The sequence below is a fragment of the Armigeres subalbatus genome, chromosome 1 (assembly GCF_024139115.2).
Source record: "Armigeres subalbatus isolate Guangzhou_Male chromosome 1, GZ_Asu_2, whole genome shotgun sequence".
Taxonomy (NCBI): domain Eukaryota; kingdom Metazoa; phylum Arthropoda; class Insecta; order Diptera; family Culicidae; genus Armigeres; species Armigeres subalbatus.
In genome coordinates, this window is record NC_085139.1 from 95,855,825 (window position 1) to 95,878,921 (window position 23,097).

General features: G+C 40.6%; 1 protein-coding gene across 3 annotated transcripts in view; it reads right to left on the reverse strand.

Moving 5' to 3' along the window:
- LOC134203045 (baculoviral IAP repeat-containing protein 6) overlaps window positions 1-23,097 on the reverse strand; it is a 67,698-nt gene that overhangs the window by 41,524 nt on the left and 3,077 nt on the right. For 2 of the 3 annotated variants that reach the window (XM_062678028.1, XM_062678032.1), the window contains exons 3-7: window positions 5,317-5,627; window positions 2,600-5,040; window positions 2,313-2,539; window positions 2,020-2,241; window positions 1,407-1,610 (exon numbers count right to left, since the gene is read on the reverse strand). In XM_062678028.1, coding sequence (XP_062534012.1) covers window positions 1,407-1,610; window positions 2,020-2,241; window positions 2,313-2,539; window positions 2,600-5,040; window positions 5,317-5,627 — 3,405 coding nt within the window. The remainder of the gene's footprint in view (window positions 1-1,406; window positions 1,611-2,019; window positions 2,242-2,312; window positions 2,540-2,599; window positions 5,041-5,316; window positions 5,628-23,097) is intronic. The other variant, XM_062678038.1, reaches the window with a different exon arrangement.

Sequence of the window (23,097 nt, forward strand, 5' to 3'; positions counted from 1 at the left end):
TGATTTGACTTTCAAATTCAAATTCAATAATTAACTATGTTTATCAAAATTCTTTTTGGAATATTTATGGACTTACTATTTTTAATCTGAATACTTCTTAACTTGAGCTCCGATTGTTAATTGATCAAATTAAAAATGGTTTAAACATCATTTAGAGTTACTTAGAAATTTAAAAACGAACCCCGTTATTTTGAATGAAGTCAAGTACCGTGACCTGCCCTAATTCCGTACATCGCCTAATACCGTGGTTTTCATGAAAAAACAGAACCTGGTTATCATGGACATCACATTATAAATGTTTATGGACATCACATAATATGTTTGAACATTTCACCAAATAATACGATGTCCATGATAGCCAGGTTCTGATTTTTGTTGAAAACCACGGTATTAGGCGATGCGCGGAATTAGGGCAGGTCACGGTATCTCCAATATTATATTTATTCTTTTTTATAATTTTCAAAATTTTTAGAGCTGAGACATCAATCAATGCCATCTGAATACTCAAAACGTTATGAACTCTAAGAATCTTATTTTTACGGATATAAAAATGGTTTAAACATACTGCAAAACCAAACAAATGGTCAAAACAGAGATATGTAAAAATAAATAGATGGTTCGAACTACTTAATTTCAAAAATGATAAATACAAATTTCTTCGCCAGATATTGCCAGATTTTTTAGATGACTTTTCCCAAAAAGTAGTCTCGACAAGATGCTGATGTTATATTAGACATTTATAGAGAGACCTCGTCGATAGAAACCCTTCCCTTCCTTCCGCGCGATGGTATATGAACAAGTCAAACCAAATTTGTTCCTGGCTTACTGACCGCGATTAACATTTGTACCTCCACCGATTTTCCGTAAGAATATAGAAACATTTAGGGTTTCTTGTTCTTTTCCATAGCTTCCATCGATTTTTTAAAATAAAAATGGAACGACCCGTTCTGACGATGCCGTTGTGTATATTACTCCCACCAACATCAACTATTTGAAAAAAAAAATCGTTAGGTATTTCAGTTGACGTTGGATGGAAGATATTAGATCGGTTTCCGATAACGACTCTTCACTGTGCAGCAAATACTTGTTAAAGGATGATGAACGATAGTCTCCATCGTACAGAAGCTCAAATAACTAATAGGTAACAGGAAACGCCGTGTGACCTTGCTCAAAAATTTCGGGTCATATCTGCAGCTCTATCTCTGCTTCAAAATCGGTGTAATGGTTAAGACAGATTTGTTAATAATTTTAAAACAAACACAAAGCACTTGTCAAGCATTCGGTTAGCTGCAACACAAAGAGGGCTAAAGCACAATCGTAATAATCAACCAGTTAATTGAAAACAGGAAATGGAAGAGAAAGATCGCCCAGATGGTTAGACCGGGTGCAAAATTTTGTTCAGTTACCTATATAAAAGTCATTTTTGCGCGTCTTGTTATTGTTGAGACCGGTGGCGGAGTCGGGAAAGAAGCTGACGCCGTCCTTGCCCGTCGTTCCACCGGTCCCGGCCGTTGCGTGGTTGTTGGTCGTAGCAGTGTTGTGATTTTGTTGCGAAATATTTGCGAATGATGTTAGCAGGATACTGGTTATGCCCTTCTTACGCACTGGAACTAGCGATGTGTGTATGTATGTGGGATGCGGCCATCGGACACAGACACCGAAGAGAGGCAGAGAGCACGATATAAAAAGAAGAAAAGACACAAAAGGAAGGAGGCCATTCGCAGGCCAATTAGCTTCTTCGGTGGTTCGGATTCTTATGATCGGAGGATGGGTAACTGGATGGGATGTTTTTTTGATCGGAGGAGGGAAAACCAGTGCGACGAAAGGGAATGATTTATGCTAAAGCGTGATAACCGCGATTGGTGAACACACATAGCTAGTGTTTGTTGAGCCGGGATTAGGGTTCGAGAAGATACGGTTTAGGGTGGATTCGTGAAAAATGCGGTATTCAAAGCACCAACTCCGTTATAGGGAATGATATGAGCGACAAACAGAAATGCATTCAAGCGTTTGACATACCTCTTGTTTTGGCTTGTCCATCTTTAGACAAATCAGTCATAGTTTTGATGTGGAGGAGATAATTACGGCCCTTAGATTTGAGCAACTTTGGGCTGGTAAGCGTCACAGATCCGGCCTGCTCACTGAGATCCATACAGGCTGCAAGCTCGATTGGTCCTACCAGAATCTCCGCATTTCTGGCCTGCAAGTACTCCTCGCTCAAAACGGGATTTTCTATAGAATCTAAAAATAAAACACTCGTCAGCTTACGGAAGTCAACATAATTCATGTTCCAGTAAAAAAAACAAGCTTACTTTTACCATCAGTGGAACCGATATTGAAATTGATCGATTCATCAACTCGATTGATGGACTGCGTTTTGCGTCGCGAACAAAGTCCAATAGACTTTTGTTTCAGCAGCGTGACTTGAATGGCCGGTGGGTTGGTACAGGGTTGATAAAGAGAAAATTTGAAATCTATGTGACCCAATGAAGTACACTTTGGTAGGTTCAGTTCGATTAAGTGCTCATCCCACGTGGTGCTGTGGAAGGTAAATAACACTATACTAAATGAATGACAGATTGTTATGTTCAAAACTCACGCATCGTTGTGCAACCTCCATGTCTTGGTTAGATGGGTATCGTCACCCGGCCGTAGATGTTGTGGATGACGGCGCTGCTTCTGCGCTTGCTCCAACTCGCTCCAACAGCCTGGCACTTCGGCAGAGTACGGAGTCAACATTTCATTGAACAGTGTCAGCGAGTGTAACACCTTCAGTGTTGGCAACGATAGCTCCGTCTTGTAAGCCAAAAGAATATCCACCGGTTGATTTTCTCCTACAACGGCACCGCCCGCTGCTAGCGAGGTCGGTATTTGTGGAGGGGACGATGAAGTTGAGGGAGTGGCATCATATTTCAGTAGATTTACAGCTGCACTAGAAGTAGCGCCATCTACGTCGACATATTGTAAACGTTCTGTACCCGATGTTGCCTTATTGCCGTTGTTAACAACGACCGTCACATCGTCATCTCGTTCGTCACTTGAATCTGCATCCAAATCGTAGAAAGAATAGAAATGGAGACAACCTTTGACTGTGCAACCGCACAAGCGTTCCAAACTCTTGCAGTACGTTGCCGATACAAAGCGGTCATCCTTCACGCTAGCTTCCGATACCACAGCCAACGTTTTCAGCGAAACTATCCTCAATTTTCCATCTTCACACGTCATCACGAATATACCGTTTTCGGTGTCTGAACCACCAAAGCTGCGTCCACTACTATCGCATTTCGGCAACATTACAATCTCAACTGGAGTTTCGTCATCCGTCAACCATTTCACCAAAGGACTATCGGTTTTTACCAGTCCATCTTTGTTAAGATAGTACAAATACAAAACAGTTTTCCATTCATCGTCTTCTTCAATATCTTCTGCCGTATCTTCCTTTTGCTCTTCTTTTTCTTCATCGTCACATTTTTCGGTCGCTTCCTTTTCCAAAAGTTTTTCGTCTAGCGCTTTTTGCTTCAACCGCAAGACCACCAACAGGTACTTGTTGTCGCTCGACGGAATAACTTCGGCGATGCGATAATTGTCGTGCGACTCCGGGTACATCTGAGGAATCTCGATGTACTGCAGAGGAATGCAGTTAATGTCGATGATGGTAGACGACAGCAGGGCGGACGGCACATTCGTATTCGTAGTGCTGTTAGGAGCACTATCCGACTGTGACGACTTGACAGCGACAAGCTGTGTTGATGAATTGCTACCACTACTGAAATCCGAAGCGGAAGATGATGGCGTGAACGCGATGCTGCTGGGTGCCTTCAAAACCTCGACGAGATTCATTGAAGAAGGTGGCAGTTCATCCGATGATAGTTTCTCCACTGAATCGACCGACGCTGAACCGGATGCTTCGATCAATTTTCGCAACGTGTCATCTAGCTTTGCATTGATCTGCTGGCAAAGCGAAGATTCGCTTTTCTTTGCACCCAAGTGAATTAACTTGTCGATCGATTCCAGCAATTGGGACTCGGTGTTACCGGAGAGATATTTGATGAAGTCATCTTCGTACTTTTCGTCAATGGTGCTGAGGGGGGATTTTTTCGCTTGTGGAACAACGGGAGCATTGGCAACTTGATTAAGCTGTTTATTCTCACTATCATCGCTTAACGTTGATTCTTCCATATTGTAAACGATAAGCAGTAAGGTGGTTTCTGACTGCTCCTTTTCAACTTCCGGTTCGGTGCTGTTTACTCGAATACCGCAAATAATTTTAGATCCGATCATTTTAGGTTTTAGTGAAAGGGACGCTAGTTTAGATTTATTGCTCATTCCTGAGTGTTTGGTGTAGTACGTCGCAAGAGCAGTCAGTTCAATGCTGTTCACCACGGCGTTGCAACTGATGGTAGTCGTCGTAAGGATATCCGGATGTAGTTTCACTTTGAAATCATAAACCTTGGTCAGCTGGCGTTCAACGTTCCACACGGTCACATCTGCTGAAGAATTTCCTGTGCAAAGCACAGTTCCTCGATCACCGGACGATATAATAGAAAACCCGGCTGTGGAAACCGCCGGACTCGTTGCGTAGGTAACCGAGAGCGGAACATTTTGGGTAAATTCTCCTTTCACAAATGGACATTCCGGCGAATGTCGTTCGTGTTCACTCCACGGTTCGTCGGTTTTCTCCCAGCAAACCAAGCACACGTTGCACGTAAAACACATCGCCCTGTCGTCATTTCCATTGTCTCCCGGATAGTGATAGAAGCCTGCCTGGGCCATCTGATCCGGCAGAACCCATTTATAGTCCATGTGAGGCCAGCCTTCAAACGTTTGCCGCCTTGTGGCCTCCGAGAACATGTAGAACCGATTCAAGGCGGACGGTTCCGTGACACGAGCACCCTCCAACAGATCAATCAACCGTTCATTGATGGCGGATGCTATGGCCAACGCTGGTATGTGGCGATCGAGTCGTTTCAGTTGCATCACCATTTCGCCAGCCACCATTCGGAGCGACGAATGGGACAGCTCCAAACATATGGTTTCCCACTGTAGAAGAAAATAGAAGTCAGTGATTTCATATAACGTTTGATGCATTATAAATAAGGATTAGTGGTGTGTGGCTGCAATGCAATCTCACGTAGTCTTGCTTTCTGGAACATGTTACGGTTGGATTTTTTGTTGTACATAGTGATTGATGGCTCTAACAGGTGAAACGTTTTCTTATCAACCGAACCGAGGGGATTTTATAGAGTACCCTGATTGGTAATACAACATTCCAGGAAGTAGAATTTCGTAACACGAAAACTCAATACATGTACGTACCTTCTGCGCCTTGATCCCCCGCTTGGCATGCTGCTGTGCTTCGCCGATTTTCAACGTCAGCTCGTTGGTAACGTCGGCCGTATTTTCCAATCCATGCTGTTCGAGGTTTTGCAAGCACTGTAGAAAAAGAACCGCTTCCGACAGAAGCAGCTCTATTCGGATGGTATCGTCGGCCTGCGACACGGGGGCTTGCAGGATGGTGTCGAGCAGCAGGACGCCATTGTAATCGCCTCGCAGCGATACGTTCCGGCCGTTCCAAAACAGGATTTTGTCCTGATCCGGCAAATAGCGACATTGTGCTGGGAGATCATCTGTAAAGTAAATCATTAAATTTATTAGCACGAAATTGTAAGGTATGTGATTTATTTGATACTATGGAACCTGTACAAGAAGTTATCATATAAGGACTGTCCATATACCACGTGTACAGGTTTTGATCAGTTTCAGATACCCACCTCCCCCAGCGTGGACAATTGCTCAAATAAATTTTCAAAAAAATGTATGAATCGTGGACATTCGCCTATTTCTCCAAAACTGTTCACGTGGTATATGGACAACCCCTGATGGTATTCTCATGTATCTACTACGCAAATCAAACAAGTATTGGTCTACTAAATCGTCGGTTATGTCGTCGGGGGTGGCAATAGGTCCAATGGGGGTGAGAATGTCACTGACCCATTATCACCCACGATGGCGGTTCCCTTTATTATTATAATTTCGGCTCTGTGTGTTAACATTTCATTCCAAGGGTGGGCGGGTCGCAAAGCTGTGAGGTGAGGAGGTTATAACAATGAAGAAGCATATGTCGGACTGACATCCATCCTATCTATCTATGAGCAAGCTCTCTACCAGACGTTTTCTACCGTTGAACCTTTCATACTAACAATTCCAAACTATTTTAACCCTTAAAATCGCAAGGCGATTTTTTTAGAAATCGCCGGAAATATTTTTAACGTAAATAACCATTGAAATTATAAACATTGAACGTATTTCCGGTTGGTTGTTTTAAAACAACATTGCGCATTTAAGGGTTAACGACACTTTGGAAGGATGCTGGTTTCTGCGCCTACACCCTTTCTAAGTATGCGTCGGAAAATGGAAAGCCTGGGAAAGTTGATGAAAGCGGTGCTGACCCTTCAAAGGAGATCGGTTGGTTCGTTGGAGATCGAAGAAGGTTTCCAGTACAAACTGGGAGCCATGATAATGTATCGTTTTTTATCTAGAGTGATCAAGGCGGTCGCGTTGACGCCGCAGGATGCATTTACGGTTCAGAAGAAATGCTGTACGGAAGACGCTTTGTTCTGCAAACTGATCGCCATCGTCTCCTTAAGATGTTCGATTCGTAGATGGGTATCCCTGACGTTTCAACAGCAAATTTTGTTTACGCTATCGTCCTATCTTTGTCGATGGCAAGCCAAATCAGACCAAATGAAGACCACGTGGTTGCAGCCGTACTAGTGGACCACTAACGTGCAACATGGATGGCACGTCACTGAAACACAGAAGGATGTCACGCTTAAGAAGATTAGGTTCCTTCCCAACGGCTCCGATAGCGACATCGTGGTCATCCTGGTATGGGTTGTTGCTCCGTTGCCCAAAATTACGTGGACGACGTAATCTACATTGATTGCCAGATTTTTTTTTCGGATATGCACTATCGCCGTTACCGTTACCATCAAAATCTAATTACTTCGTGCGACGTTCACCAGCTACAGAATTTTGAAACACTAGTGTCGGAAAACTTAACACATTTAATAAGCGAGAAGTTCCAGCAGTTCTGCTGTAGCCATGAACAGTTTCGAATTGCTCCATATCATCTACACTCATTGAATCTCCAAACATTCCTCGACTCCAAACAAGAACTAACACCACATGATGGCTCCAGCAGAAGCATTTCCTGGTAGGCTAGTGAGAATGACTTTGGATCTACTGGAGAACACAATACCAGATTCAACCATTTCGAACGAGAAGCAAAATCAGAAGTTCAATCTGCAACATGAAGCAATTCGTCTTAATTTCCAGAAGTTGTGGAAACCGAGTTCGATCAATGAACGCAAAAAATCCGTGAACTACAACGTGCTTTTGGACCATGGTGAACGCAACAATCCGTGCCCACATAATCTAATTCGTCCTTGTAAAGATACAGTTGAGTCGCTGTCAGTACTTCCTGATGCCCAGTTCTCATGGAAGATCTTTATTGAAGAATTTGGAACGACCACGATACTTCAGTCAGCGCCAAGATTTGCGGAAATTCAAGAAATTTCCTCGACGGTACCCGATCAAAACGAAAAGAAAAATAGCAGTAATATTGCTGATTCTGATAAGCACCATTACAGCTGAAGAAAATCTACCGATAGACTACCCGAGCAAAGTCTGAAAATATAATGAGAGCATATAGAAAATATATTTTGATATTGACATCAAATTGAAATCAAATCATAATTTGTTTTCAAATATGAATCAGCATGATTAATTAAATATTTTCAAAATAGGCTCATTTTGCTGTAGATTTCTAAATCGTATGATCTAACATCAAACTTAGTACTTATTTTGTTATCGGAACCAACATCAAAATTAGTTTTCGATTTGCTCTCATCGATAGCAGGAATAGTTTGTTATTTGATGTCACAGTAAGAATTTTGTGTTATACGTTTTGTTATTTTATCCGTTAAAACGACCAAAAAGATATCAATTTAAGTAGGGGCAATATGAGCCACCCTCATTTTGAGCTTATTGACAAGTTTTATCATGTAAAAGTTATATGATCTTTAAGAGGATGCTCCACATATGCATCAACGTGAAAACCGCATTAAAATTCAATTCAGTAGTCAAATACAAGAATATTATCATAATGTAAGATTCATTACGGAAAAATTACAACAGCGCATTACTGCGATTGAAACATGAAATGTGGCTGTTCAAACGGTGAAGAGTGACAAATCGGTGCAGTCCGCTGTTGTGCGGTTTTTTAATTTTATTTGGTATGGAATACTTACAACTGTTGTAGGAATATCATATTCTTCCATATTACGATACTTTTTTTGCCTAAATAAAGGTTTCGGATGGGTGGCCCATACTGCCCCAAATGGTGGCTCATATTGCCCCGTATAGTCGGGAACACACATTGAAATTAATACATTTTCAAAAGTGCATTCCAACAATTTCCAAACGCATTTTCCGTCATTCATCGACGTAATATGAAAGGTAACATTCTCTAGTATAAGTCAACTACATTTAAACGATGTTCTTTTGAGTTTTTCGGCGCTTTTCGGAACGATTTCCTTAGGTGGCCTATATTTCCCCGATCACCCCTAATCATAATCGGCGATTTCACAACACCAAAACAAGTTATCCATTTGCTTTCAAGCCTTGCTCGGGTATCCATCCCCGTACGACGACGTTCGTACACTCTGAAAAATCTTCACGTCATGTTTACCTGAAAACAAATGTGGTTCTCATCCACCACACTTTTCACGTAAGAGTGACCTGAATGGCATGTAACCTGAACAAAACTTAGCTTCGGTGAGTTACGTGATTTATCAGGTGAATCTGACTGGATTTTCCAGTACTAATGACGTGAAGTTTGAAAGTAGTTACGTGTTTGATCAAGTGAACCTTACGTGATTGCTACGTACTGGTTACGTGAACTTTTAGTGAAAGCTACATGATATCAGGTATGCTTTGAAATATATTACAACATTGTTTTTTTTTTAGATGAATGCAAAATAAGTTAGTAACTGCCAGCTTCCGTAAATAGGAAACCTCTTCGCGTTGCTGATGCGCTTGATGCGTTGAAATGCATTTGATGCAAAATGATGTCTTTAATATTAAACAAGGAATGCTGTCATTCGGCAATTGCACTTCGGAGTTATCGTTAAAACACTGTTGGAGAACAAATCAACGAATGTCGAATGAAATTTATCATTTTTTTACAGCAATGTTGAAACTAGATTCTTTCACAAACATTGCTGCTATTTCCGATGTTGAACCAATCAAAAGGTAGTCCATCCTTGGACGTTGAAATCTGAAATAAATTTTTTATGCTAACGCTACCGAAAAACTGTAGTTCTAGACTTCATGTATCAGAACGTCGGCTAGTTCTAGACTTCATGTAGCTTAAACTTCTTCCAAATCACTTTTCTACGAATCTTCTAAATTTCATGCGACTTCCATTGATATTTTTTCCAAGGAGGGAACTAAAGGTTCGGAAAATTCTCGCCTAGTTGCACCTAAAATATCCTTTACCTCTGCGAAGCCTAACTATGTTTAGGTTATGTATCATTCATTCTTACGTGATTGTCAAGTCACTTCCACGTGAAAAGTATGGTGGATGATAACCACGTTTGTTTTCAGGTAAATTTGACGTGAAGATTGTTTACAATGCTGGTTATCCGTAAATGCCGAAGCTGCAATCACACTAACACAATCTCACTTAAGTTGTTTACGAGTACATACAAACATATTCACCAAGATTTTTAGTAAAAGTTACGTGAATTTCAGGTGAACATTACCAACGTCACGTAACAATCGTCGTTTGTTCAAGACAGTTCAGTTACGTGATTTTTCACGTGAATATGACGTGATGATTATTTAGAGTGTAGGCACCTACAAAGGCAGCAACAAAACGGCTAAGTACCTATTCGCTTTGTATTGTTTGCATGCGGTGGAGTTGGGTACACTTTTTTCTCGACAGAAAGAATCTGCGTGCGTCTTTTTGTACCCAGAGTTTTCAATGAATCGCCTGCTTTGAGCGTGCTTACAGCGGCACACGAGGAGTTAACTTTCTGAAATCAGTTTGGCGAAAGACATCTAAGGTTCGATTTCTCAAAATTAAGCACCTTCATCGAAAAAACTATTTGGTAAGGACACCATCCTTCATAACCGGTACCAAATAGTTTTTCATGAAAAGGTCCTAATTTTGAGATAAGCCGAGTTAGATGTCTTTCGCCATACAAATTTCTGGCGGTTAACTCTTGCTGGCTATTTGGGCATATACCATAGCGCCTGGATGTGAAAGCGGCGGGTAGAAAATCAGCCACTGCCAATAATTCATTGTACCAACTGCAAACAGTTGGGGCACACTGCCGAGTTTTGCGACAATAAGCCTCGTTGTGGCAAATGTTTTGAAAAGCATAGAGAGGAGTCCTGCCAACAACAAGTTACAAAGTGCGCTTATTGTGACATGGACCCTCCCCATGGTTTGCAAGAATGTCCGGTGTACAAGAAGCGCACCCAAAAAGTTAGGCGTTCCGTTAGTACAGCGCTCTAAGCAGTTGTATGGAGAAATGGTGAAGTCGCAAGACACATCTGCAACTGCCAACGCAACGGCTACTATTTCAGCTGCCGTTCAAGTAAGTGATTTTTATGATGTCACTTCCATAGACGAATCGGACTCTGACGTAGCCGATATGGATGATTCTGCAGAGGTACACGTACCCAAAAAGAGGAAGAAACTGTCTTCCCCGGGATTGCGCCGTAAGAAAACAAAAATCATCCCTAGAAGCTTGCCGAAATCTGATGGTAATGGGGGATTTAAAGTTCCGAAGCAGCCTGTCTATACTGCTCCTTTTGACCCATGTTGCAGTAAGACATTCCCGCCATTGCCTAAAACTGATGTTACAAAGAAACATCAGTCAAGGAATATCTCTGAGCAGAAAACTGCTACTCGCAATTCCAAGAATAGAATCTCGTCCAAGCGAGGATTGATATTCTTTAAGGACCTTGTGGATCATATTTTGAACTTATTCAATATTCCGAATTCATTGAGGCCAATCATTGACCTCTTTATTCCAACAGTTGAAAGTTATCTGAAGCAATCGACTGTTTCATTCCTTCTTGCAGGAATTGTATATCTTTCGATGGATAATACAGCCATACAAGATACAATCACGGTGCTGCAGTGGAACTGTCATAGTCTGAAACATAAATTGGACGTGTAAGTTTTTGATTCGCAACTCCGATTGCGATATATTTGCACTCTGTGAAACATGGCTTTCTTCTGAAGATGAAATCAACTTCCACGATTTTAACATTATTCGCCAAGATCGGAATGATCATTATGGTGACGTTCTTTTGGGAATCAAAAAATGTCACACTTTCTACAGAATTCCCATTCCGACTGTTAATGGTTTAGAAATCGTCGCTTGCCAAGTAAATGTAAAGAATAAAGACCTTTGCATAGCTTCAGTGTATATTCCCCCAAATGCCTCACTTAATCGTCGGCATCTTTGGAGCGCAGTCTCTCTTTTATCATCCCCAGTTTTAATACTGGGTGATATGAATGCACATGGTATTGCATGGGGCGAAACTAGAGTTGATAACAGAGCGCCTATTTTCTATGATTTGTGCGACGATTTCAACTTGAATATTTTGAACACAGGCGAAGGAACTCGAATAGGACCTCAAGGTCAGGAAAGTCGAATAGATCTGTCTTTATGCTCTAATTCACTATCATTAGATTGCACGTGGAAGGTAATCCAAGATCTCCATGGTAGTGACCACATGCCAATAGTCGCCACAATCAAAAGCGGCTATCAACGATCAGTGTCAGTTAATGTCCCTTTCGACCTCACGAAAAACATGGACTGGCAAAAATTTGCATCGGCGGTAAAAATTGGTATTGAATCAACAGATATTCTTCCTCCACTGGATGAGTATCGATTCCTTACCGAATTGATTCATAAAAGCGCACAAGAAGCTCAGAAACGACGCGTTCCAAGTACATCTGTCATAAGAAGACCAGCCACTCCTGGATGGGATGATGAATGTACTAAGTTGTATTCCGAGAAATCTGATGCCTTCAAGGCTTTCCGTAAATACGGAAGGTCTGAGCTTTTCGAAGAGTGAAAGAATGCTCAAAAATCTCCCCAAGGCTAAAAAACGTAGCTACTGGCGACGTTTTGTCGAGGGACTATCACGAGAAACCTCAGTGACAACACTGCAAAACACCCCGCAACATGCGGAACCGCATTTCCACCAACGAGAGTGAAGAATACTCCAATCGATGGATATTCAACTTCTCAAAAAAGGTCTGTCCCTATTCCGTACCAGCTGAACCGCTATTTCGAGAATCAACGCTTGATCCCGGTTCTTTGGGTGGACCATTCTCAATGCTGGAACTATCTATGCCTCTTCTTTCACTTCTCAAAAACCTCCCAGATATCGCTTAAAGACGATTACTTGACCTGTACAACTGTTTCATGGAGTACAACATCGTACCACCAGAATGGCGACAGGTCAAAGTAATAGCTATTCAAAAGCCTGGGAAACCAGTGTCTGATCACAATTCATACCGACCGATTGCCATGCTATTGTGCATGAGGAAATTATTGGAGAAAATGATCCTTTCAAGAATTGACCATTGGGTCGAGCAAAATGCATTACTGTCAAATACTCAATTCGGTTTTCGAAAAGGTAAAGGAACAAATGATTGTCTAGCGTTGCTCTCTTCAGATATACAGCTGGCCTATGCGCACAAGGAGCAACTGGCTTCAGTTTTCTTGGATATTAAGGGCGCCTTTGATTCAGTTTCCATAGAAGTACTGTCGGAATATCTGCACAGTAGTGGATTAACCGTTATTTGATATAATTTCTTGTACAATTTGTTATCAGTAAAACATATGAACTCTGCACTCTGACAACTTCCAGAAATAGCTACATGGGCCTTCCCCAAGGTTCATGTTTAAGTCTCTTGCTTTACAATTTCTATGTTAAAGATATTGTCAATTGTTTGGAAGGACAATGCACGCTTAGACAACTCGCAGATGATGCCGTGAAAAAACTATTGCAAAATTCCCTAAATAACCAGACATTTAGGGATCGAGTTCTCTCCGCAACTCAATTGGTAGTGTTTACTAAGAAGCGATACCCAGCTCAACTGAAACTAAAGCTGTTGAAAGATGACATAAACAAATCTTTATCTTCTAAATACCTTGGGGTCTGATTGATTCCAAGTGTACCTGGAAAACCCATATTGATTATTTGTTAGAGAAATGCCGAAAAAGGATCCACTTTCTCCGTTCTATCTCCGGAACTTGGTGGGGCAATCACCCGGAAGACCTCATCAAACTATATAAAACGACTATTTTCTCTGTTTTAGAGTATGGCTCTTTCTGCTTCCTCTCAGCAGCTGAGTGCCACCTAATTAAACTGGAACGAATTCAATATCGTTGTTTGCGTATTGCACTTGGCTGTATGCATTCAACGCATAACATAAGCCTGGAGGTGCTTGCTGGAGTCACTTCTTCAAAGTACCGTTACTGGGAGCTCTCACTTAGAATACTGATCAAATGTGAAACAAGTTACACACTTGTATTAAAAAACTTCGATAATATGCTTGAACTGGCTCGTTCAAGATACCTGCGAGTCTATCTCAACCACATATCGTCAGATCTCTGTCTTCCATGTTATAATACACCTCGAGTTCACTTCGTCAACGACAGTTCCTCAATTGAATACGATCTGTCCATGAAACACGTTATTCAAGAAATACCAGATCATCTTCGACAAATATCTATCCCTTCCATTTTTTTCTGGAAAATATGAACATGTCAATAGATATTTCACTGATGGTTCCCCCATTAACGGATCCACTGGCTTCGGTGTTTTCAACGTAAGTTCAACCACCTTCCGAAAACTTCAAGAACCGTGTTCGGTTTATGTTGCTGAGCTGGCAGCAATTAGAGTAGAGTGGGCAAGAGTACGCACTTAGTTTTCAATCGATCATGTGGCCCTTATGAAGCAAGCTTCTGCATATCAAATCAGTGTCGATGATTCATATACTCTTCCTTCATGTTACCCAGTGGAATAAATATTGAAATTATTGAGATTCGTTTTAGTAGAACCCTTATTACAAGACAAGTGAAAAACTCACTCTTATACCCCACCGGTGGGTAAAAGTGCGCATCGAGTGGGGTAAGAGTACGCATTTATCCAATCATGTGCTTTAAGTATACATTGACACAAATAAGAGTTAATAACATTTAATTGATGTTTAATGAGCATATATTAGGGAATGTTTGAAGATTACGTAACTCTTAAAGGGGGAGGGGGTCCTAAAAATGTGCACTTTCATACGAAAAACCATTGTTTTTTTATTTATACAAAAAACTACAGAGGTAAAAATATATATCATGTTTCGCGAGGCATATACAAACGCATTTTCCTTAAAGAAAGTCCACCAATCACGTAACGTAAAATTTGGATATTTCATCACCCCTCCCCCCCCCTATCTTACACTATTTGTATGAATCCTCTAAAAATTATATGGATCCACACACATCTCGCAACCCCTCCCAGCTAAACGTTGCGTAATTTATGAATGATTCTTTTGATCAAATGAAATTATCATTTAGATGAAATTGTGTTTTCGTACTATGCTTTGTTGTACAACAAGTCCTAATACAATTTCATTATTTCGCTTCAGTGCTTTGTTCGCTAAGTCCTTTCTAACACCGAATTACTTCAACTTATCCTAAAAACTTGTGATAATTTCAAATTCTGTCCCTTTTTTCTTAGTTGTGAATCTTTACGCTTTGGAAGAAGTCTTATTTCGCCAGATATACGGGTTTGACATCATAACTTGAAGATTCATATGCGTACTCTTGCCCCACCGGTTCCTGCGTACTTTTACCCCACACAGTCCCAAAAATTATTCAAGTAATGGTTTTGACTTCCTTGGAAAACCAACCGCATTGGTGTTCTGTACCATAAAGTACTCTATACATTAGGTTATCGAAATGGTATAATGTTCACCTGATTGAACGTGTATATGGTAATGAAATACTAGTTGCGGAAATCCAATTATTTTTAGCAAAATGATCAAAAAGTTATCTAACTCCATATCTTCCTTGTTGTTTATTCAAATCGTTTACAATTACGCATGATATTGTGGATTTACTTGACCAATGGATTCGAAGGTCGGTTCACTTGCCTATTTCAAACTCGATTTCAAACGTTCGTTTTTCCAGCAAGGTTTGCCAAACACAATAAATGTTTGGTAGATTACCTTGTTTTTTGCTCCTTGTCTATCAAAACAGATGTCAAAACATCGGAAAAAGAAAGAGAAGTCCGAGGGAAACAGCAAAAAGCACGTGGCAGACTTGTTATTTTTGACAGATTTTACTATGAAGATGGGTGTGAAGGTGAAAACGGCGATTTCAACGACCGTTCAAGGAGCGACTATTTCGAACGGTCGGGTCCAATAGGGAAATCCACGTACAATAATAGTTGGCCAGAATACCTGTCAAACTGATGCAGTGCTGCTAGTTTATCTTTTTTTATTACTTCAAAAAATCGAAAACGTACTCCTACCCCACGCGCACTCTTGCCCCACTCTACTCTAATTTCTCTTTGGGGATAAATTCCGATCAGCCCGTAGACCATTATTTCATCTTCTCGGATAGTCTTAGTTCTATCGAGGCACTCCGGTCGATGAAACCTGTTAAGGACATAGTTGGAAGAGTACCACGATGGCAGACAATATGGCACCGACCTTCCACGGGTCAACCCCACACCTCCCGCACTCCTCTCCCATCAACATTCGAATGCATCGAACAAAAGTATAATATTCAAATTACTAACCTGTTCACAGCATATTTATTCACTTCCCGTGATAATGAACATGTTTCTTCAAAGAGTCCTATGAATTTCGGCTCGAATTTCATCCTAAATCAGTTTCAGCAGTTTCGTGCCAATTTAGTAGCCGTTCGCGATTCGGTGGGCTTATCATTGCACTTCACTTCTTCTCAAAGGGCATAGAAAAATCAAGTTTTAACTCACTTCTCCGCACATGAGCAGCCAGAAATGTTGATAGAATGCAAATTAAATATCACTTTTTGAAATCAGTCACTCCGTCAGCTTATTCAGCTTATTCGAAAGGGAATTTTGCAAAGAATTCAGTGAGTGCTGTTTCATGGACGTGGAACGCTTCTGTATGTAGTTATTGAGCTAGTAGTTTTGAATAGCACCGATGCCAAACATTTCCAAATTATACCCGATAGCAGAACTAGACAAGAATAGTCATATGTTATGAGTCTTGATGTGATCATAGATAGGAGGTGATGGGAGATACTCTTTTTTCTTACCTTTTTGCCCAAATTCCCCTATGAAATAACATAGCTCAATGATTCTGAGCAAGGAAATGATGTAGTAATGCTAATTTAATTGATATTTTCCAATGATATAATGAAAATAACAAATAATCATATAATTCATTAAACATATTAAATTATAGGGGATTTAGGGGTCGTACAGCTCATTTAATGTAACTTTTTATATATAATAGGATAACTTTTCTCACGAGCGACTCACAGATAAGGTTAAGGGCTTATTCGAAAGCGAATTTTCCAAGAAATTTAGTGAGTGATGTTTTATAGACATGAGACACTTTTGTATGTAGTTATTGAGCTGGTTTGCCCCAATGTCCCATACATCAAAATTTGTCATATTTTGGTACTTATCTTTCAAAAATTACACTGAAATTCTGTTTTCCTCTTCATTGTAGACCCATATATAGCACTTTACATATTTTGTTGGACAAAGTTGGAAATTTAAGGGATTCTGAGGTTTTTTTTTTAATCTTTATTAAGGTGTTTTTTTAATTACAGATTAAGTTCAACACCGCGGGATTCTGAGGTCAAATAATCATCAAACTGCATCTATGTGAATTTTTCATGTATTCTGTAAAAAATAATAATACCCAAGAAATCATTTGCACTATATTATGTCGAATGACCATTTAGGGTTAATATACGGTGATTTAAAAACTTGTAAGCATTGATGTAGCTCTACATATGGTCAATTTTGGCATTTAGGCAATTGACAATCTACAGCCTGTTGATTATTCAGATATTTACAGATAATAGTTGATATTATTGTCATAAATTGTTTTAACAGAAATTGATACCATAAAAAAAAAACAAATATCTATATATTACATTAAAAATGGATTTTTAAGGCATTTGGGGACAAATAAGTGGAAAAAAAACCTTTAATCATGTATCTAAAAAAAAAGATCTGACCCCTGAAACCTTTTTCAATACAATCTACGAATATTTGTTATTTTTATAGTATCATTCACACATTATAATTGAATCAATGTTACTCTATCAATTCTTAACACAAAATCATTGAGCTATATTATTTCATAAGAGGAATTTGGGTGAAACGTCATGAGAAAAGAATATTTCCTATCTACTCCTATCTATTATTACATCAATTTATATATTTACTCTCATGTAGTTGTGCAAACGGGTATGGTTTGGGCATGTTTGGCATCGGCACTTTTCAGAAGCATTTAAAAATCGGGTTGTACCCAATAAATCACAAAACACTTGCGAAATGATTTACTTCATTAGTTATTGTTTCGCATACATTTATCAATGTCTGTAAAACATTTTGGGAGTAATAATAATATTATAATATTTTTATAAATTTTTACAGAATTCATGATTCACGTAAAGTGCAATTTAATACTTAGGTTACCCCAAAACCCCTAAATTTCCAACTTTTACCAACAAAGCATGTATAGTGCTTTTCTATGGATCTATAATGAAGAGGAGAACACATCTTTAGTACAATACTTGGAAGATAAAAGCACGAAAAATATGGTAAACTGTGATGTATGGCGGGGCCCTCCTTAGCCGTGCGGTAAGACGCGCGGCTACAAAGCAAGACCATGCTGAGGGTGGCTGGGTTCGATTCCCGGTGTCGGTCTAGGCAATTTTCGGATTGGAAATTGTCTCGACTTCCCTGGGCATAAAAGTATCATCGTGCTAGCCTCATGGTATACGAATGCAAAAATGGTAACCTGGCTTAGAAACCTCGCAGTTAATAACTGTGGAAGTTCTTAATGAACACTAAGCTGCGAGGCGGCTCTGTCCCAGTGTGGGGATGTAATGCCAAGAAGAAGAAGAAGAAGAAGATGTATGGGACATTGAGGCAAAACGAGCTTAATAACTACATACAGAAGTGTCTCACGTCTGTAAAACATCTCTCACTGAATTTCTTGAAAATCTTCCTTTCGAATAAGCCCTTAATCTTCTATGTGTGTCGTCCGTGAAAAATGTTATCCTATTTTGAATGAAAAATTACATTAAATAAGCTGTATGACCCCTAAATCCCCTATAATTCAATATTTTTAATGAATTATATGATTATTTGTTATTTTCATTATATCATTGGAAAATATCAATCAAATTAACATTACTACATCATTTCCTTGCTCAAAATCATTGAGCTATATTATTTCATAGGGGAATTTGGGTAAAAAGATAGGAAAAAAGAGTGTCTCCCATCACCTCCTATCTTTGATCACATCAAGACCCAGACCATATGACTATTCTTGTCTAGTTGTGCTATCGGGTATGGTTTGGAAATGTTTGACATCGGTGCAATTATTTTTTTTTTAAATCGTTTTTTACTCAATAAATAACCAAATAAAACATTTGTGAAACAATTTATTTCATTAATTTTTGTTCGGCAAACATTTGTCAATATCTGTTCAACACTTTGAGACAATAATATCAACACTTATCTGTGAATATTCATATTTTTACAGAATACATGAAAATTGCACATAAAAGGCACTTTGATGCTTATTTGACCCCAAAATCGCTTAAATTTTCAACTTTTACCAACAAAATATATTTAGTGCCCTTCTGTGGATACACATTGAAGAGATAAACACAATTTTAGAACAATGTCTTAAAGATAAAATGATAAATAGTTTGGAAACTCGCGATATATGAAGCATTAGGGCAAAACGAGCTCAATAACTACATACAGAAGCGTTGTACGTCCATGAAGCAGCACTCACTGAATTCTTTGCAAAATTCCCTTTCGAATAAGCTCTTGATCTCTTCTGTAAGTTGTTCGTGAAGAAAGTTATTATTTTTTTCCACCTTTGAAATCAGATTTCCCCATTGTGCAGCGGAGGAGATGACTATCACTCTGAAAAATCTTCACGTCATATTTACCTGAAAACAAATGTGGTTCTCATCCACCCTACTTTTCACGTAAGAGTGACCTGAATGACAAGTAACCTAAACAAAATTTAGTTTCCTTGAGTTACGTGATTTTTCCGGTGACTTTGACTGGATCTTCCAGTACTAATGACGTGAAGCTTGAAAGTAGTTACGTGTTTGACCAGGTGAACCTGACGTGATTTGTACGTACTGGTTACGTGAAATTTTAGTGAAAGCTACAAGACAGCAGGTAACCACTACATGTTTTGAAATGTATTGCAATATAATGATTTTGGAATGAATGCAAAAATGAACAGGGACTGGCCATAAATGAGAATCTTTTTCGCGTTGTTGATGCATTGATACAGGGAATGCCGCGGCGGATGTTGAATGAAATTTATCAGATTTGTTGCTCGAAAACTGCTAATATTGCCGCTGTTAATTAAGCAAAAAATAGTGGAACCTAGATTATGAATGTTATACTAACGCGACTGGAAAACTGTAGCTCCTTCCATGCAACCTCCGTTGCTTTTTCCCAAAGAGGAGAAATGCAGGCACGGAAAATATCCGCCTAGATGCATCTGAAATAACACTTACCTCGGCCCGCGAAGTCTCATTATGTTTAGGTTATGTATCATTCATTCTTGTTTACAATGCAGGTCTTCCGGGTCTTCCGCAAATGCCGAAGCTGCAATCACACTAACACAATCTCACTTAAATTAATTACGTGGATATACAGTCATATTCACCAAGATTTTTAGTAAAAGTTACGTGAATTTCTGGTGAGCATTACTAACGTCACGTAACAACCGTCGTTTGTTCAAAACAGATCAGTTACGTGATTTTTCACGTGAATATGACGTGATGATTTTTTAGAGTGTACGTCAGTTCAGCGGACGATGGAAGCCAACCAGCCCCCACCTTGAGGGAAGTTAAGGAGGTCATCCAACAGCTGAAGACCAATAAAGCAGCTGGCAAGGATGGTATCGGAGCTGAGCTCATCAAGATGGGTCCGGAAAAGCAAGCCACTTCCCTGCACAAATTGATAGTTAGAATCTGGGAAACTGAACAGCTACCGGAGGAGTGGAAGGAAGGGGTTATTTGCCCCATTTACAAGAAAGGCGACAAGCTGGAGTGTGAGAACTTTCGAGCGATCACCATCCTTAATGCTGCATACAAAGTGATTTCCCAGATCATCTTCCGTTGGCTGTCACCATTAGTGAATGAGTTTGTGGGAAGTTATCAAGCCGGCTTCGTTGACGGTCGCTCGACAACGGACCAGATCTTTACTGTACGGCAAATCCTTCAAAAATGCCGTGAATACCAGGTCCGAACGCATCATCTGTTCGTTGATTTCAAGGCGGCATACCGCGTAGAGCTATGAAAAATCATGGACGAGAACAGCTTCCCTGGGAAGCTTACCAGACTGATCAAAGCAACGGTGGATGGTGTGCAAAACTGTGTGAAGATTTCGGGCGAACACTCCAGTTCGTTCGAATCGCGCCGGGGACTAAGACAAGGTGATGGACTTTCGTGCCTGTTGTTCAACATTGCGCTAGAAGGTGTCATGCGGAGAGCCGGGTGTAACAGCCGGGGTACGGTTTTCAACAGATCCAGTCAATTTATTTGTTTTGCGGATGACATGGACATTGTCGGCCGAACATTTGCAAAGGTGGCAGAACTGTACACCCGTGAAACGTGAAGCAATAAAAGTTGGACTGGTGGTGAATGCGTCAAAGACAAAGTACATGCTTGTGGGCGGAGCCGAGCGTGACAGGGCCCGCCTGGGAAGCAGTGTTACGATAGACGGGGATACCTTCGAGGTGGTCGAGGAATTCGTCTACCTCGGATCCTTGCTAACGGCTGATAACATTGTTAGTCGTGAAATACGAAGGCGCATCATCTGTGGAAGTCGGGTCTACTACGGGCTCCAGAAGAAACTGTGGTCAAAAAAGATTCGCCACCGCACCAAATGTGTCATGTACAAGACGTTAATAAGACCGGTTGTCCTCTACGGACATGAAACATGGACAATGCTCGAGGAGGACTTGCAAGCACTCGGAGTATTCGAGAGACGGGTGCTTAGGACCATCTTTGGTGGTGTGCAAGAAGACGGTGTGTGGCGGCGAAGAATGAACCATGAGCTCGCCCAGCTCTACGGCGAACCTAGTAGGTAGAAGGTACAAGGTCCAGAAGGTAGCTAAAACCGGAAGGGTACGATGGGCAGGACATGTTGCAAGAATGCCGGACAGCAACCCTGCAAAGACGGTGTTCGCTTCCGATCCGGCAGGTACGAGACGGCGTGGAGCGCAGCTAGCGAGATGGGCAGACCAGGTGCAGAACGACTTGGCGAGCGTGGGGCTCATACTTGAGAATTGCGGCTCCGCAAAGTGTCACACACGACTGAGCCTACCAAATAAATGAACTGGTTAAAAAAAGCAGAGGCTGAACGAATTGAATCAGCATCGAAGCTATATACTGAAACTACGAAAGGTCAGTGTTTGCTTTCAGCTGCCGTTTTGACCGCTTACGGAAGTACTGGATTACCGTTCCCGTGCAGAACACTTCTCGATTCTGCCTCACAGACACATTTTGTCACTGAACAGTTTGCTAACGTTTTGGATTTGCAATAGGAACCTGCTGACTACCTAGTCAGTGGTTTTGATGGGAAAAACACACGGAAAAGGTTCAAGAATTACGTCTCGAATCACCAACTACAGCATTCTACTCGACTGCCTCGTTACGCCCAAAATTATTGGTGACCTGCCGATGCAGTGTCCGGATATTCGTGAATGGCCACTCCCAAGCGGAGTTCAACTAGCAGACCCATCGTTTTTCAAGAAGCAACGGATCGACATTTTGATTGGCGCTGACGTCTTCTGGGACCTGATGAAACCAAACCGATTTAAATTGGATCCAGATCTTCCAACTATAACGAAAACTGAACTTGGTTGGATTGTTGGCGGATCTTTTCCGACATCCAAGAAACAGCATCATCGAACTTTCTGCACAGTAATCGAAATTATAATCTCGACTACTTGCTGAACAAGTTTTGGGAAATCGAAGGACTTGAAGATCAACGGAGCATCACGATGACAGATGAAGAATGTCTGGAGCATTTTCGGATCACCTATCAAGGTGACGATGAGGGCCGATGCCACGTTCCACTAAGGGGACTGCAATCAGACGGTTCTTGAACTTGGAGCGAAAGTTGGATAAAGATCCTTCATTGAAACATCAGTACGTGAATTTCATTAATGAATATCAGCGATTGGGTCATATGCTGGAAGTCGATTCATCGGATGATGTGGATGGGGTGTTCTATCTTCCACACCACTGCGTCATCAAGCCGTCGAGTATAACGACAAAACTAGGAGTTGTGTTCGACGCATCAGCTAAATCTTCCAGTGGAATCTCCACGACGCACTAATTCCGGGACGTATTTCGACCTTAACAGTAAGGCCGTCTTCAGTGTCTCGTACTTGACTCGACTTACAAACTGTGACTTATGGGCTTGCGTCGTCTCCTTTTCTGGCCACAATGGCTGCATGCTGAAGAGTATCCTTTGGCAGCGGCGGCAATCGAAAAATGTTTCTATATTGACGACGCTCGAATGATTTTGATTTTAAACCAAACGACCCTTCGTCATTTGAAAATTTTCTCGTAGAATTTTGTCCATTAGTAAGGACAACATAAAAAATTTCACGTAGAAATCCAAAGAAATTTCGAAAAAATTCCGTTGGAAACAGTTTTTAAAAAAATCACAAGGAAATTCTTTTTAGTGGAAACTCCGGAAAATTATCGACGAGAAAAAAAT